Source organism: Cinclus cinclus, chromosome 3 (assembly GCF_963662255.1).
Source record: "Cinclus cinclus chromosome 3, bCinCin1.1, whole genome shotgun sequence".
NCBI lineage: Eukaryota > Metazoa > Chordata > Aves > Passeriformes > Cinclidae > Cinclus > Cinclus cinclus.
Window position 1 is genome coordinate 47,824,165 of NC_085048.1, and position 18,707 is coordinate 47,842,871.

General features: G+C 38.7%; 1 protein-coding gene across 7 annotated transcripts in view; it reads left to right on the forward strand.

The window, feature by feature from the left end:
* Positions 1 to 17,418, forward strand: part of DSE (dermatan sulfate epimerase) — a 34,598-nt gene extending 17,180 nt beyond the window's left edge. For 5 of the 7 annotated variants that reach the window (XM_062489960.1, XM_062489959.1, XM_062489957.1 and 2 more), the window contains 4 exons: positions 7,380 to 7,633; positions 11,272 to 11,511; positions 12,497 to 12,704; positions 14,388 to 17,418. In XM_062489960.1, the coding sequence (XP_062345944.1) occupies positions 7,380 to 7,633; positions 11,272 to 11,511; positions 12,497 to 12,704; positions 14,388 to 16,149 (2,464 nt within the window). In that variant the 3' untranslated portion in view covers positions 16,150 to 17,418. Of the gene's footprint in view, positions 1 to 7,379; positions 7,634 to 11,271; positions 11,512 to 12,496; positions 12,705 to 14,387 lie in introns of those variants that run through there. The other 2 variants (XM_062489956.1, XM_062489961.1) reach the window with 2 other exon arrangements.
* The last annotated feature ends 1,289 nt before the right edge of the window (positions 17,419 to 18,707 follow it).

Genomic DNA, 18,707 nt, shown 5'->3' on the forward strand with positions numbered 1-18,707 from the left:
TTGGACAAAGCAGTGAAAAGCTCTCTTCTTTACTAAGCCTGCCTTAAAAACAAATGCCTCAGGAGTTCACAAATTCTGCATCCTTCTTGTAGCAAGAGAGATGTTCCACTTTGCAGTGGCCAGAAACAGGATTCTGTGGGTTTGTTTTGGGGTTTTTTTTTTGCACATAATTTGGTTTTTTGCACATTTTAAAGACAAGTATGTTACCAATGTGGAATAAGGTGTGGGATTTAACAGTGGCTCTGTGGGTTTCACAGGGCAGATAATTACTGTCAAGTACATGCAGACATTCCAAGTAAGTAGTAGCAGCTAAGGAGAAGCTAACAGGAGGCTGTGGCATAACAAATCTGTGACCTTTCTGCTGCTTTTTTATAAACTAGCCATCATAGCTTTCTGTTAGTCACTGTTTATTAAGAAGTATTGGAGTGTCCTATACTTTTTAATAAACATACCCTTGCTGTTGATATCCAAATAGTGCTAGATGTTGAACTGCACAGATTTCAAGGTAAAAATAGATAGATGTAAATAATTAATTGTGTGGGTAATCATTTAACTGAAGTAAATTCATATAAGCCAAGTTGAAATAAAACAAGTCTGTGCTGACACCAGAAATTCATAACATCTGTTTGACTCCCAGTAATCAAACAGCAATCACATTCAAAGAAAACTTTTAAAGACTGTGGAATAAAAGTATAAAAGCTTGGAGGATGCTGATATGCTTTCTCCCTCAGAGAGGAAATGAAATAAAATAAAAGGAAGGGTAGGAGGATGAATTTGATATCTGGAATATGTATTATGTTAGTGAGTGAAATATCAAACCCTTATGCTGTTTTTATTTTCTACTTATGTAGTGTTTAAAAATAGAAATTGTGGATGTCTGTGAAATTAAGTGGCTAGCTGGATTTTGGAGAGCTTCTTTAATACCTAAGTTGATATGGAAGATAAATTGGTGCTGACATTCTGTGGTAGTTACAGGGAGCTCACTGTGTGGTGTCACTGGTATAAAAATGTGCTAAAACAAGAGCTAGAGGCAATCTAAAATAATAACATAATTAAATTTCTGGGTCTGCTTAATATGACACTGAGAACAACTAGAACATAGTCAGTTCTAGTTTATTAATGTGTCAACACAGAAATATCATAAAAGCAAGCCCTGTGTGAGAAAGACTCTCTTGTGATCAAAGCCAAAAATGAAAGAACATCTGAAAGAAGCTTTAGAAGCATCAGAATGATGATCATAGACCTGTGAGGGAACAGAGGGAAAGAGGTTGAAAAATGGATTAAGAATTTTAAGGATCTAAAGTTTTACTTTCCTCCCCATAGCACCTAAGCAGTACAACTCTATTTTTATAGTACGCTCTTAACTTTTTTTTCCCATACAGACATGAATGTAGCCTTTTACATTTAACCACTCCTTTGCCTTTCTTCCTATCAACTGAGCTGCAATGAACACAAGCATGTGAGATTGCTGCTGCTGAAACATGATTGGTAAAGAGAGAGGGGCAAATCTGTTTTATCTTAGATACCAGAAACATAAATCATCTGTTTTTCAAGAATGTTTTTGATTTTTAACTTTTTTGTTGTTGCAAAGGACTGAGCACTAAGGCTGGTCAGATAATGGGGCTTTTGCCTTGGCAGCCAACCAGAAAAATGTGGGAAGGGTAAAAGCTGAGAGGTTGTTTTTTTTTTTCAGTCTTTTTACTTCCCAAAATGACAGTTGTAGAATATTGCTCCATTTATTGACAAAATATTCTACTTGAGCACCAAAAAATACCTTGTTTTGGAGACTTTGTAAGAAAAATATTAAAGATTTGGTCTGGTTTATAAAATAAATGTTGGTGGTCTCATTCCCCTTGGAAGGTGTTCTCCCTCTTGATGCGTATGCTTTGTCTATCCACAGAAGAATATTTCTTGCCTAGTGAGAGACTTAAAGCTGTATCCTCTTCCCTCAGAAGTGGGTCAGGACAATGGCAAGAGTGCCAAGCAATTGCTCTTGGCATTGGGAAGACAATTGCATAATTGTACAATTGCACAAGCAATCAAGAGGACCTTTACATGCCTCATTTGCATCCACACTTGACATTTAGTGTGCATTAAACTCAACCACGCTCATAGCTGGCTACCTTATCTGGGGTAGATGGCATCAAAATGCACCACAGGGATGTTTTAGAAGTAATTTTCACCTCTAAGCCATTAGAAAAGAGTTCTCACTCATTTCCTTTGCATGCACCTAGTGAGATTGAGCATTTCAGTACTGAGGAGGGAGTGCTGGCATCCTTCCTCTAATCTGCTCCTTCAGAAGTTATTCTGCAGTAATTTGTCATAGGAAAGTCTGGACCATTAAAATTCAGGATGTGGACTACTTGTGTAATGCCTATGTTGGGATGTGCTTAATTCTTCATTTTTCATGCACTTATACCATGTTAGTTGTTGACCTGGAGGCCAAAAGTCAGATCTCACGCTGCTTGGAGGGGTATTCTGCATCTCAGATTAAAGAGGGTTATTTTCCTATTTACTTCAATTTGTTTTTAAGGACTGGATACACAGTGAAGGAAAGATAACTCTAAATATTCCACAGGTCATGATCAAGGAACTCACTTGAGCAGCAGAGTTTGATTTAAATCCTTCTGTCAACTGACCAGACAGTGTTTTCTCCATCTTGTATTTCTGAGAGAAATGAATAGAATAATAGAATCATAGGAACAGAATTGTTTGGGTTGGAAGGGACGTTAAAGATCCTCCAGTTCCAAAACCCCTGCACTGGGCAGGGACCCCTTGGGCTAGACAAGGTTGCTGAAAGCCCTGTCCAGCTCAGCCTTGAACATTTCCAGGTTTGGGGCATCCACAACTTCTCTGGGCAACCTGTGCCAGTGCCCCACCACCCTCACAGTCAAGAGTTTCTCCATAACTCTTAATCTCCTTTTTTAGTCCAAAAACATTCCCCCATGTCTTATCATTATCTGCCCATGCAAAAACCCTCTTTATTATATTTCCCCCTTGGGTACTAGAAGGTTTCTGTAAGGTCTCCCTGGAGACTTCTCCAGGCTGAACAACCCCATCTTTCTCAACCTGTCTGCATAGGAGAGGTGCTCCAGCCATCTGAAAATCATTCTGGCTTCATCTGGACTCACTCCAATAGGTCCATATTCTTCTTATGTTGAGGAGCCCATAGCAGTTTGCAGCACTGCAGGTGGGGTCTCATCAGGGTGGAGTGGAGGAACAGAATCCCCTCTTTCACCCTGCTGGCCGTGCTGCTTTTGATGAGCCCAGAACAATTGACTTCCTGGGCTGCAGGTGTACATCACTGTGTCATGTCCAGCTTTTCATCCACCTGAATCCCAAAATCCACCTCTGTAGGGCTGTTCTCAGAGAATTCTTCTCCCAGTCTGTAATTATGTCTGGGACTGCCCCAACCCAGGTGACCCTGCTTTCAGTGAGGAAGTAGTTATTTGGTAGTGATTAGTGAGAAATTCCAGAAGCATGTTTCTACTGAGAGAAGAGGCAGTAGCAGCATCAGGTGTGTTGTCAAGAAATTGAGAAGTTGTAGTGATCTTGGCTTTATTGGTGATAGTGTTTTTTTAATTTCCATCCAAAAATTTATGCAAATGGTGTACTTATTTAGAGGTTGGAACTGCATTTATTAAGGTGCTGTGTATACATAGAACAAATGCAGTCATGCATGATGGTTCTTGGTGACATCAATTGATCACAGAAAAACAGGGTCCCCCTCTTCATATTCATTGTTCTTTGTAGAAGATGGCAAATCTAAAACAGATAAACCACACTGCACCATGCTGAAATTTTCAACACACGTGGGAAAACCATGCTACTTATCCATAATTCCAGCCTTATGGGTGATCTCTTTATTTCTCCAGTTTCTTCATGGAAGATTTATATCAAACTCTGAATGTTTAAAATAAAATAACAAAACATATTTTATAGGACACAGATGAACAAACCTTTAAACACCCCAGGCAAGTATTTATCCTGTGCCATTCACAGGATTTGTCCAGGCAGCAGTTTTTTTGTGCAGAGCAATGTGTATGGCTTTAGATGTCTATGGAGTTGGATCATGAGGTAGCAAACCTGTTCAGCACTTTTTACTCTTTTGTAAACTTCTCAAGTTTCCAAACAGGCACCTCTTCCAACTATACCTATACCTACAGATACAAGTATGTAAGTGTAAAAAAGTACTGTAGGGGTGCCTTTATGTTTTAGAATTTAAAAAATATTTTAGAATTTAAAACATATTTTAGAATTTTTGGAACAGTTGCCTTTTCTCAAAGTGCATATGTCTGCAACTAAGTAGTTGTTCTGTATTAAAGAACCCATTATAGATATTTTTATTTACTTTGACTTGCTTTGTTTGTTTGTTTGTTTCTGTAACCTCTGATGCCTTGAAAGGCTGACAAGGCTAATGCAGCCTTGAGGCAGAGGTTACTTGCTGTCGTCAGACACAGTTAATTGTGAAGCTGAAGTTCATACTCTCTAATGTTCAGTTTTAGTCTTGAGTGGCTTAGAAAATAGCTTGTTGTACAGGGCAAAGTGTCGACTTGTTTTTTACCTATCTTTGTATAAATACATACCACTTCCCTTAGTAGTTAATAGTTAACCCTGGAAACGCTTTTTTCACATACATTTAGTGCATGCCTGTGGCTCTGTGCTTTCCCCCAGTTTATCAGCCAGGCTATTTACTAAGTCTGGTACTCAGAGATGTATTTGAAAAACAAGAACATAATTTAGATGTAAAAAGCCTTGCTACTTGACCGTTCTTGTTGTGAATAATTTTCCAAATGTTTGGTGTACATTACTTGGTTCCCTTGAAACTAAGTTAAGGGTGCACTGATTTATAGCAACTAAAGAGTTGTTTCTTCAAAAGAGCTTCACCTTAAGAACAGATGTTGACTGTGGGTTTGTGTGTTTAGAAATTAAGATCTTTAAATCATCATCTTTCATTTTCTCTGTTACTTGTGTGAATCTCCTTTGTGAAATTTTATACAAGACTTAACTGTATAGAAGTGCAAATTGAGGGCAGTTATGATAAAATTTCTTGTTTAACCCAAGCTGGGTAACTATGTCAGTATGTATGATAAGGGTGCCTAACATAGGGGTTTTAACTCTGATGGGCTGTGGGGTTTGTTTTGGTTTTGGTTTTGTTTTCCTTTCCTGAAGAGATCAGGAGCCCAAATGCAATTTTAACTTCTCAATTTATCACCTCCCATGTAGAAGACTGCTTTCTATTTTGTCAGAAGCAGGGCCATGGAGACTGTTATATACTCTTACGTTGTAGAATTTTATGTGGTATTCTGCTAGAAACTAAGCATAAAGTTAGTATACACCTTAACAGTCAAAGTTAAATAAATAAATAAATAAATAAATCAGTTCTACTGGCAAATCCCATTTTAAATTAAGTCAGGCAAAGATCAGGTTTAAGCAGAATAGGTTTAATCAGAATCTAATTAGGAGTTTGTGTGTTGTTAAAGGATACTGAACTTTGAATTAAATATATTAAATTATCTCAAATTCTTTCATTGTACTTTTCTTCCACCCTAATGTATAGCTTAGCCTCAAACTCTTTGTAATTGTTCCAAGCAGGTGCCTTTAAAGTGAAATTTCCTGTACCTATTTGAACTCTGATTTCTAAATATGCAAAGGTTTAATGAAACTAAAAATACTTTAGAAATTAGAATTCATGATATAGCTGATCAAAGGAATTTTTCTGTGTCAAAGGATTCCTGCCAGGAATCACGGTGCTAGAGTGTTACGTATAATTGGGGTAGAATGGAACTTTAGTTTTATGTATAGGATAAACAACATTTAAAGAGCTTTTTCAATTATAAGGAGAGATGAAGAAACAGAAATAGAGAATTAATTGAGATTGGCAAATAACCAGATAACTCTGATTGATGTATTTAAATTTAAATCTGTGGGACAAATAATTCATTTTAAAAAAAAAGCAAAAAAGAATGTTTCCTTTCACTGCCAGTAGAAGATGGGATCAAAGCTGAGAGAAGGTGAATAGTTAAAACTGTCAGAAATTCAGCTGATCAAAAAGCATAGTTTCCTTACATGGGAGTATGAATGTGCCGAACTTGAGTTCTTCCAATGATTTAAATATGCTGAAATAAAAATTAAAGGTCTTTTTTTTTCAACTGTACATGTCTTTTACCATCATTGCAGTGCCTTAGGCTGATGGTCATAATTGGAATGCCATTAAATGCTTCTGTAGCAGAATTTTTTCCGTTTTATCTTACTTTCTGGGGATTTTTCTTCTCATCTGTTCACACTGCTGCTTGAACAGATAAAGACAAAATCATATTTATAGAGTCATAAAGTAGTTGAAACTGCAATGTGCATGTCTTCAGGAGCACAGCACTATTTCTACTGAATGCAATAGAACACTCATCTCAACAATTTGAATTCATTTCTGTAATAGAAAATAGATTGCAAAAAAAGTGAAAGAGGAGAACAAGCATGAGAGCAACTGATGATTTTTCAATTTAAAGAAGTTTATTTTTACTGTGTATTCCTTCACATTTTCTTTTCTGTAGAACCATGACCTGGAAGCACTATAAGTACTGCAAAACTAAAATCTTTAATACACAATATATGCTTGATTTAAGAGGAATATTTGTTCCATCTACCTATATTATGAATTTTCTTGCTAAAAATTTTACTATTTTGCTAAGTTCAGTTTAACCATTGGACACAGCCAGTAGTTCCTAGAAAATCATTTTCGAGTATTGACAGCATTTTACCTCTTTTCTATCTTAGCATTAAAAAACCCCAGTGTTTATTAATAATGTTAATTCAAGTTGTAGTAAAACTAAGTTCCCTCTTCTCTACTTCTGTCCTTGAATGCATTTGGGACATGACAAAACAGTATAGTGAGTTGTTTTATTGTACTTGCTTTAAAGGCAGCTTTAGTCTCATACACACCATTTATGATCAACTGACTCCTTTGGAAAATAAAAAAATACTTCTTACAGGAGGCTGGAGGAGTATAAGCCATGGCATATTACTGTATCACAAAAATTATATGAATCTTTCTTCAGATGAATAGATTCCATTTCTGAACAATCAGTATTCTACCTATCTTTCTCCTGACAAAACCCAGAATATTTCAAACATTTTTCTAGTATTTAGCAACTTTATCTTTCTAATAAAGTTTATGAGCTTTGAAGATTGGTGTTGTCTATACTTAGGATAGGAAAGAATACTGTAGAGACTTGGTAAGTATCTTACTACTGTGTTAAAATTCAACATGAATCATCTAACTTTGGAGACTTTAAGTCATATTCATGTCACAGTACAGGGGGGAAAGGGGGAAAAACTAAGTAGGTGAAACTCAATTAATTGCTATCTTTATTTATTGACAGGCTAGTGAAGGATGCCCCCTGGGATGAAGTCCCTCTTGCTCACTCCTTGGTTGGTTTTGCCACTGCTTATGACTTCTTGTACAGCTACCTTAGCAAGATTCAACAGGAGAGATTTCTTGAAGTAATTGCCAATGCCTCAGGATACATGTACGAAACATCATACAGACGTGGATGGGGTTTCCAGTACCTGCACAACCACCAGCCTACCAACTGTGTGGCCCTGCTGGCTGGAAGCCTGGTTCTGATGAATCAAGGTATGTGCTAAGCCATAGGAATGTTTTTTTTCTGAAGTGTGTCAGCTCAAATAAGCCACTTATGCAGCAAAGTTCAGTATTTGATAAAAATGCTTCTCAGTGTGCAGCAGTATTGGGTTTACTTTTTTGCTGCTTAGTAAAATTTAACTTACTGGATAGAACAAAAGTCTGTGGGCAGATGTACAAGGCATGATGTGTGTGTATATAAGTACAGTTTTCTAAGTGATTCTGAAATTCTTGCTTCACAGTTTGTAAGACTTAAAAATCCACTGTGTATAGTTTGACTAGTCCTGATTCATGGACAGTGTCTTTTAGAGTAGATTATCAATGTAGAATGATGCACTTTGTCTCCTTACACAAAGTGAAAGTCGGAAACACCCAGTGCTCCGACCTGGGAGCCAGACAACAGGATAACCTGGAATTTCATCCAAGACTTCTGTCCTGTCACTGGGGGAGCTGCAAAAGTGTCACTTTATCCATCCAAGTGCCACATCTTAGGACCTTTCTTCCCAAAAGCCTTTTCTATGGAGATATGTAAGGCTGCATTTTTTCTCCCTGAACTCTGCCCTTGCACCCCACAACCAACATTTGTGCCAGGTTTCCTCTTCTTCTTTGCTTCGGGGACATAAAACCATCCTTCCCATTTCCAAGGTGAATACCCTGGCCAGTAGCTTTTGCCTGCTCTGGGGCATTATTCCTGTCCTCCTGGAGAATGCAAGTCACAAAGTGAGAGAGAAAGCAGGTAAGCAGTCCTGACTTTAAACCCCAGAGGTACTTCAGCTGAGAGATGGAAGTCATGAAGCCAGGTCCTGCTTTTATAAGAATGAATCAATATTTCATCAGGTGGTTATTTTATATGTGCTAGAAGTATTTTGAAAACATGATCCCCAATGGAATTACTTATGCTCTGCAAGACAAAGAGAATCTAGTCTCTGGATGCTGATGGTGTTGCCAAGCTGCTCAGCCCTGCCAAGCACAGGCACATCTGCACAGGCACTGGAGCTTTCAAGTGCCCAAGGAAGTGTGACAAAAAGCCGTGGCAACTGCTGTGTTTGGAAGGTCATTTTTTTGTTAAGTGCCTGTCAAAACAAACACACTGACTGATGTGTATATGTTGAAAAGCATCAAGAGCATGTGTGGAAGTTATTTTCTATCCTCCTGTCTTGCCTTCCACAAGTTGAAGACTCAAGCCATGTTTATTCAGTAGGTTTGCTAAATTTCATGTAATTCCATCCTTCCCTAAGCCTTTGTTGGTTCAGAAAGCTGGCAGTTTGCAAGTTAACCTTTTTGTTAAGGTATAGACCTTAAGTATGCCTTGTGAAAAACAATGAAAATATCACAAAGGTGGGCAATATTTTTTTCACTAAAGTGATGGTGTTTGGGGGAAGAGGAAAGAAGAAAACAGGAAACTAATGAATTTTTGAGAAAATTGAAAATAGTAGTAATATTTAAAATTAAAATAGATCAAAACAGACTGTATATTTCTAAATTAATTTAGAGAGAGAGAGAGGAACTTTATGTGTTTTTTTTAAACAGCAACTCAGAAGAGGTTTTTCTCCTAGTCTAAAACAAAACAAACAAAAAAACCCAAACAAAGAAAACAAAAAAACCCTGTCATTCCAATATGAAAGAAAATAATCTGAAGGAGACAAAAAAGGGAGGGAGAAAAGGAATGGACATATTATACTTCTGTGTCAGAAACAGCAATTGCAAATAATGTACCCCAGTGTAGGCCTTTCTCACAGATGGTTTAAATTCCAGCTAGTAAGTTTAAACACAATTCAGCTATTGAAGCTTGTAGAGACTAAATAGCCAATTTAAAAGAATGCAAATGTTGCCATAGGAGTGAAAAATGAAACTAATTTAAGTTAATTCTAGGCACGTGCATATGGCAAAGTCTTTGCACTTAGACACTCAGATGTTCAGAATAGAAATTTGAGTAAGGCCTTGATATTAATGTGGATACCTGGTTTATATACTGCTAAATTTAGGTGAGATTTGTTCTAGTTTGTCATGTAGCCTTACAGGGTGTTGACTCTTTTACTTTTTTCATTTCACTGTATTATTATTCTTTTAGTGCACTTCAAGTGCAGCATTATAGCACAGGTATACCCTAAGTAAATAGAGCATTAACGCACTGTAATTGTAAAGGCATTGTGTTAAATCATGGCAAATAACATTCTTGAAACAGTCAAAAACTAGCTTCCGTTTTGTGTCACAAGGGAAAACAGGAGTGGAGACATTCAGGATTTTATTCTGACAGACCACTGTGCTGCCAACTCCATGAAGAACAATGAAAGAGTGTCTTAACAGCTGTGAGTGAAGTGGAAATAAATAGCACCACTGCCACTGTTGCTCAGGCCCTCCTCATCACAGTTTTCTCTTCAGCCAGGCATTTAACCTGTGTTAAACTCAGGTCGTCTGTTTTGCTTAGACATTGCTATATTTTTTTCTCTGTAAACTGAGCGGGATTTGGCATGAGGATGCCTGAATTACTCATCACTGCTGAGCATAAATACAGTGTTGGTGGCAATGAGATGAAACACTCCAAATAACAGAATTGAATTTAGCTCCTACTCCCTTAGCCTGGCACATGTGCTTCATTCAGCAGGCACTGCTTGAAGAACTGGTGAAGAACCACCATGTAGAAGCACAAGGCAGCTGGTCTCTGTTTAGTCCTAGCTCTCTTGCTCCTCTATCCAAAAGAAAACAAGAGAAGGCACATAGCCTTTCCTCTGCTGGCTTCCATGTGCTGATTTCTGCAATACATAAATGTGGTGCTGAGGCCCTCGTGCTTGTTCACAGTGAAAGCAGACTGGCACTGAGAATGTTCCTCGTGACCTCTTCCCAGGTCTTGATTTGTGTGGAGGAGACCAAAACAGTAAAATCTCTGAAATGCTTCTCTTTAGAAAAAGTGAAACTGCTTAGGGCTTGTATATGTAGAGGCTGAGAATTTATCTATTTGTATGATTAATTTTATTCTGGAATTGAAGAATCTACTTTGGGAATTACCCATGCAAAGCTCTTCCAAAATAGCTTTTGTTTGGATAACCCTTTAGGTTGTAAAAAAACCTGAAAATAAAAGTAGAAAAGAACAGGTCTCAAAATAGAGCATGAGTTAGTAGAATATCAGTTAATTTCAGTTAATGCAGCTCAAATGTGAACTTTTTTACATTTTTAGTATCTGTGGCTCTTCTTACCATGCTGGTGATCCTGCTGATGAAAAATGACCGATCAGAATTGTTGCATTATTGGAGCCCTCTAGTGGGGCCATTGGTTTGTTTTCATACAGCTTTAATTTGAAATGCAATAAATAGTCGCGGTTTGGCTCTTCCCTTTTTTGCATGACCTAAATGCATTAAGGAAATTTTCTTTTTAAGTTGTAAAGCATAGCCTCATATTATTAGAAAAGATATTTGATAGATTTTCCCATGCTCATGTGACCTTGCTTTTCTGTGTTAAAATACAGTATTTGATTTTTCACCCTAGAAGTACAGGCATGCTGCAGCAGTAGGTTGTATTATAGACCCCTGGACTGCAGATTCCTTGCTGTGAAGGATCCCACTGTGGGAGCACAGATGGCATTAACTGTGAACTGCTGTGTTGTAATTAGTTTTGTTATTGTCTTTTTCTTTCAGGCTATCTTCAGGAAGCTTACCTGTGGACCAAGCAAGTGTTGGCCATCATGGAGAAGTCAGTAGTCCTGCTGCAGGAGGTCACAGATGGCTCCCTCTATGAAGGGGTGGCTTATGGCAGCTACACAACCAGATCACTGTTTCAGTACATGTTTCTTGTCCAAAGGCATTTTGACATCAATCACTTCAGCCACCCCTGGCTCAAGCAGCACTTTGCATTTATGTACAGGACTGTCCTACCAGGTAGGTCCTTTAGGTGAATGAAGATGAATCTCTTTATTTTTGAAGCAGCAATAAACTTCATACTTGAAACAGGCCATTTTAAAACAGCACTCTACTTGGATTTTTTTCAAAATAACCATTTCCTTGGATTTTACGTTCAGCAGAATATCCTTGTTTATCACTACTTATTAATGAGGGACACCTTCCACTAGCCCAGGTTGCTCAAAGCCCCATCCAGCCTAGCCTTGAACACTGCCAGGAGTGGAGTATCTACAACTTCACAGCCTGTTCAAGTGCCTCACTATCCCCACAGGAAAGAACCTCTTCCTTATGTCTAAACTAGGTCTATCCTCTTTCAGTTTAAAGCTGTCATTCCTCGTGTTGCTTATTTGGAGGACACTTCATTAGGAACATATATTACTCAAATTCCAGGTTAAAAAAGAGATAGATAACTCTCTTGGAACCCCAGTTCTATCCACATATGTAAGGGGGCCTGAATGCAGCTTTGGTATGCCAGCACAGGCACACAAGGAATTGTGCTGACTCCATGTGAGACCTCAGGCATCCTTTGGGGAGAGGTTCCTAAGAGCAAAATTAACTCACACTGATAGCTTCAAGGTGAAGCTGATTATTTCGTTCTTCAGGGGCACCTCTGGTTTATTCCTTTGGAGAGTATAAATTCATATAAAAACATAAAAGCTGTAAAGGGAAAGTTACCTTTGCCAGACTTGAGCGAGGAGAGGAAATGGATTGCATCTTACATTTTGTGTAGTACTTTGGCTGTCTGTAGCCCAAAGCCAAAGAAGAAAGGTGAATATTCAAGTTAGAAGCAGCAGAAGGAAACCACTCCTGTGTAATCTATTTACGGCTCATTTACAAGCAGGTCTATTAAACATCTGAAAAAGCTGCTTCTGTTTGCACCGCTTGCCTTCACCGTCCCACTCTTCAAAAGCATCCTTGTGTGCTTATTTTTTCTTTCTTACATTCCTTTTCACTTTTCCCCAAGGGTTCCAGAGAACCGTGGCCATCGCGGATTCCAACTACAACTGGTTCTACGGGCCGGAGAGCCAGCTGGTGTTTCTCGACAAATTTGTCATGCGCAATGGCAGTGGGAACTGGTTGGCAGAGCAGATCAGAAAGAACCGAGTGGTGGAGGGCCCAGGCACACCATCCAAAGGGCAGAGGTGGTGCACTCTCCACACTGAATTTCTCTGGTATGAAAGGGCATGAGTGGGCTCAAAAGGAACCTGGCAGCTGTTTGTGATAATTCATTATCTTTAGATGTGCACCGTAGATCTAGGCCAGGCTCAGGCTGTCCGTGTGCCACCCATGCACAGAAGAACTTCTTCACTCAGCGCAGATGTACAGTGCAGGCTGCCACAGGGAACACCCTGGTCTTGTCCTACATCTGCTTTTTATGGTTTCTTTCCACTGTCTATTGCTTTCATAGAATACAGGCCATTCCAAAGGAACTGAAAATTTTCCTGTATGTAGTCTTCATTTAATTTGGTCTATTCTAATGAGGTTTAATCCTGTTGTGTTCTTTTACAATGAATTAGGTAAATATTTAAAGCATAGTTTTCTTTCAAAAGATCTGTAAAATAGTATAAACTTTCTTTTAAAAGTTAAATAATCTACGCAATGATACTACTGTTAACTGGATTTGCACACTAATTTGCAAGTTATGCTTGGAAAAAATGCCATGCCAGATAGATATTTTTCCATGCAATTTACCAATTTACATCTATGCTAATTTCTATGTCAGTCTTCTAAAAGTAAGAAATTAAAAGATTCAAGAAGCTTTAGATCCACATATGAATTCTGTTAATTTGTGGAGATAAGTATATTTCTAAGGAGTCAGTGTAATTCTCTCTTTCTCTTGCAATAAAAATCTGATTGGATGTCTTCTGGTGTGCACATTAGAGTGCACGTTTGTTAGTCTTTAAGCAGCCTTCATCTTGTTACTTGCAAAATACAGAATCTCTCATCTACAACCTCATCCCATCACTGTTTTCTCCTGTGTCTTCATGGAAATTCTGGGACTGTCTAGGGCCTGCCAGAAGCTCCTGGCTAGTTGTAAGAAAAAATCTGATTCCAGAACTGTCTAACAGAAATGTTAATGGGCTTAATATGGTTTTGTTTATTTTGGTTGCTTAAAAACAATGCCAGAAGGTTAAGTTATGTTTTGGATTTTTGTTGTTTTAACTCCCATAGATAAAATTATAATAATTTTAACCCTTTCTGGAATTAAGCCTTCTTTTTAAACAAATTGTCTTATATCTTACAATTTATTCAAGAAAAAACATGAAATTTTTTCTTCAGCTGAGTTTGGAGAAATTAACATACATTAACTGATACAAATAAACATTTATCCTTTAGAATGCCTTTTCATTAATTTTTAATTTATTGCCTATTCTCTTTGAAGACTACAAACTTCTGTAATCATAATTTTGGGGAAACAGATACTCTGCTTCTCTTCATTAAGTAGTCAATAAATAGGTACAAATGCTGGTATCTAGGCAGAGTCTGCAACCTGGTCTAATCTGCGTTTTTAAAAGATCTGTGTTATAGTCAGTAGTTTTATGACTATATAGGACAAAACATGGCTAGTTTGAAACTAGTGGTACTCTTTTGAACTGCAGAAAGACAGCTTGCTTTAAATGCAGAGCAGATGGTTTCAGCAATTTTTCTGTAAAAAGCGCAGAACAAATTTGTATAGGGATTAGTATGATGAATAATAATTACAGCATTATTATTAGGAAGCATAACTATGGGTTTTATATTGTTGGCTTGATGCTTGATGCGAATAGTGAATTGTTTCTTGAGTTTTGCACAAGTGCTGACAGTGGAATTGGTCAGGTGATTTTTAACCCCATTTTTCTCATCTTTTTCTGCAGGTATGATGCAAGTTTGCGTTCTGTACCTCCACCGGACTATGGGGTTCCTAAGCTGCATTATTTTGAGGACTGGGGAGTGGTAACTTATGGAAGTGCTTTGCCAGCTGAAATCAACAGGCCTTTCCTTTCATTCAAGTCAGGAAAGCTGGGAGGACGTGCAATATATGATATTGTTCATAAGAATAAGTACAAAGAGTGGATCAAGGGGTGGAGGAACTTTAATGCTGGCCATGAACACCCAGACCAGAACTCCTTTACTTTCGCTCCCAATGGTGTACCTTTCATAACAGAAGCTCTGTATGGGCCAAAATATACTTTTTTAAATAATGTGTTGATGTTTTCCCCTGCTGTATCCAAGAGCTGCTTCTCCCCATGGGAAGGGCAGATCACAGAAGACTGTTCCTCAAAGTGGCTTAAATATAAACATGACTTGGCTGGTGACTGTCAGGGTCGAGTGGTTGCCGCCATGGAAAGAAGCGGGGTGGTTTTCATCAGGGGAGAAGGAGTGGGTGCATACAATCCTAAACTGAAGCTGAGAAAATTGCAACGAAACCTTGTACTTCTCCATCCTCAGCTTCTCTTGCTAGTGGACCAAATCCACTTAGAAGATGACAGCCCTCTGGAGGCAGCGACCAGTTTCTTCCACAATGTGGATGTGCCTTTTGAAGAAACAGTTGTTGATGATGTCCATGGGGCCTTTATTAGGCACCGTGATGGGATATATAAGATGTACTGGATGGACGACACTGGCCACAGTGAGAAAGCCACCATTGCCTCAAGGATGTATCCCCGGGGCTACCCCTACAATGGAACAAACTACGTGAATGTAACGACCCTGCTACGGCACCCAGTCACCAGGGCCATTTACCTTTTCATTGGGCCCTCTGTGGACGTGCAGAGCTTCACCGTGCGTGGAGATTCCCCACAGCTGGATGTTTTTGTGACCACTGGTGAGCACGCCTACGCTGTGTACCTATGGCCCATCGAGGATGGCTCCCGCTCTGCCTTTGCACAGGTTATTGCAGACCGCCAGAAAATTGTCTTTGACCGAGCCTCTGCCATTAGAAGCTCCACAGTGCCAGAAGTGAAGGACTACATAGGGATCGTGGAGAGGAACCTGCAACATTTTAAGCCTGTTTTCCAGCAGCTTGAGAAGCAGATCCTGTCTCGTGTACGCAACACGGCCAGCTTTAGGAAGACCGCCGAGCGTCTGCTGAGGTTTTCAGATAAGAGACAGACAGAGGAGGCCATTGACAGGATATTTGCAATCTCACAGAGGCAGCAGCAGCAGCAGCGTGGCAGAGCAAAGAAAAACAGGAAGGTAGCCAAAGGCTACAAATTTGTTGATGCCGTTCCTGACATTTTTGCACAAATTGAGGTAAATGAAAGAAAAGTGCGACAAAAGGCACAGACTCAAGCACAAAAAGAGTTGCCTGTAGATGAAGACGAGGAAATGAAAGATCTTCTGGATTTTGCAGATATCACTTATGTGAAGCACAAAACTGGGGTGTCAATCAAAGGCCGATCAGGGCTGGCACAGATGGTGGCAACTGCTCGAAGTGCCCCATCAATATCAGCTTCCTATACTCGCCTCTTTCTAATTCTCAACATTGCTATTTTTTTTGTCATGTTAGCAATGCAGCTCACATATTTCCAGAAGGCCAAGAGACTGCATGGCCAAAGATGTCTGTATGCAATACTTTTAGTAGACAGCTGTATATTATTGTGGCTGTATTCTTCCTGTTCTCAGTCACAATGTTAGCAGAAGACCTCTATTAGTTGACCAGTTTATGGTCATATATGTCTATGCAAAAGCATTAACCCTAATAGGGCCAAAGTTTATATCTTCTCTCTCTTTTTTTTTTTTTGTCTTCCTGAAACATTCCAAAAACAGCTGAGGAAAGATTGTTTTCAGACCAGAAGGGATTAAAAAATAGGGCAAGCAATGAATATCTCAGAAAAATCAATACTCAGTAAGTACTCCTTTTTGGTGTTTTGAGTTGGGCCTCACATTTGAGAGAATGTTATGCTTTGTTCACCAGAGTTCAGTAATGTAAAGCTGTAATTAGTTTTTTGGTGAGAAGAGCCTTCTTAATAGATTTGTTTCTAAGGTTTTTTTTATACAGAATTTGATTTGCATGTAGTGAGTTTTCATTTCAGGCTGCTAGGGATTTCTCTGGACATTCTTCTAAGATGAGGACATACAAACATATGTATATGAGGGAGATCTTAGCAGTAGACTGCATTTCTCTCTGCCAAACCAAAGAATGGCTCAATGTGGGACAACCCTGTATCATTATTGTATGTCATCACCTGTCATCTCCTCTAAGCTTTACAATCTGGCACATGAGGAAATGACAATCATGTCATGCTTGCCAAGTGAGAGGCATATCACTAGTAGCTGGTAGTAGAAGGCAAATAAGGGGTTAACTCAAAGTAGAACAGAACACAATTCTCAGGAAAAAAAAAGTTATATTTTAGCCAAATGTAGGCTGAAGAATGCTGAATTCTGTAGGGTCTGTTCTCCATTTTACAAGGCAGGGTTTCAAGAAACTTTTCTATAGTTTGAAGCACATCTCAGTAGGGAAATATTGTCCTAGATCTCTGCCTTTCCATATGTAATTTTAAAAATACAAAGAACCAAAGCAATCCTGTGGTAACCTCAGCAACTGCCAGTATGGAAAAGTATGTATTAAGGAAGTACTTAATTTTTTCTTTTCAAATGGCTAGAAAGAGGACAGTTAAAATTTTGTGAACAGCCTGTTCTCTATAAAGCAACAGCAAGGGTTCTGCAAGCTCTTGGTGGCCCCAGGTCAATTATTTGGGGATTAGTGGTAAATGGAATCATGTGGTTTATGACAAAAATAAGTTTGACATCTCCACATATATTCCCTTCTATTCATTAAACTAATTTCAACAGTTCATAGCTATTTGAGAGAATGGAAGCTCTGTGGAACTGAGGCATACATGTATGTCTTTACAGAAAAACAATTCTTCAGTACATTTGCTAAATAAAAGCATTATAATTATATCTATGGAAAAGTTGTTTTATTGAAATATTTTTCCTGATAATTACAGTTATTATGTTCATCAGCACTTGGTTCAAACCACAAACCTTTCCTACACTTTTTTTGCACCATTTAGATGTATGTTATCTACATACTCCTCTTAAGCCTTCTGCAAGTCTGCATGTTGAAATGTGATGAGCTTTCCTTGTCTAAACATCTTCAGTGAATAGGTCAGAATATTTTCACTAGGTTCCAGCTACTGATTCAGTTCAGAGCACTGTATTCACATAAATAAGCCCTACTGCAGTCTTCAATGCCTGGATTTATTCAATGAAGTTGGCTACATTTTATCTGAGCAAAGATTTAGGTACTCAGTTTGTTTCTGATCCATGCATAGTCACTGGATTACGAGATCCTTCAGCCAGGAACTCAGCTCACCCAAGACCTTGGAATACCTTCAAGACATACCTTCCCTTTTTCCCTAATTGCAAGAGACATGTGAGGTGGATAATTATCTATTTCAACTCACTCACTTTGTTTCTTAAGGCAAAGGGAGCTGAGCCTGGGGAGTATCACCTGTACAGCTCCATGTTGGTAGTGGTGCCTGCTGAAAGCGACTAAACTGTCATAGGCTGTGGATAACTGGAAATCTCTTTATTTCTGTCTTTCCACTATGATGACATAAACACATGCAAAAACAGCTGTTGGCTTATGTTCAATTTTAAAGACGCTGTTAGTTTTTCAGTATTAGGTGATATTATTATTTGCCATGAAACACCAAAAAATCAAGAATTCATTTCATGCCTATGCACATTTCCTCTGTGTCAATTTTCTATTGCTTTGAACAACCAGAAAGCTACCCTGTAGTCTAGAAGACTTAAGAAGTGCCTGTAATTCTTTGTCTGCTTTGTGGTGTGGCTCTAAATTCTAGCATGGGATTTGTGTAGCTGTCAAATGAAACTGCAGAGATAAGCAATTAAGGTATGGTTTTGCACATTAGCTCTCAGTTACACTGCACTTCTCTGCAATGCTCCAGCAGTACCAGGGGAGAGAGGTGGTTGCAAGAACTGCCCATGCTTACAGCCAGGTCATAAAGCAGCTTTTAAAGCAGCATTCAAATGAATGATCTGTGTGCAATTATTCTGTAAACCAAAATGAAATGCAGCAGCCTGACTGTCCTCATTGAGAGACCAGACCCATTTCAGCATAAGGTGTTCACCCAGGGGTTTGGCAGCCTGTGCTTGGTTTGCACCTGTTAAGGATTTATGTGTACATGACTGTCATTATTTGCTGCTCTGAACTCCATTTGCAC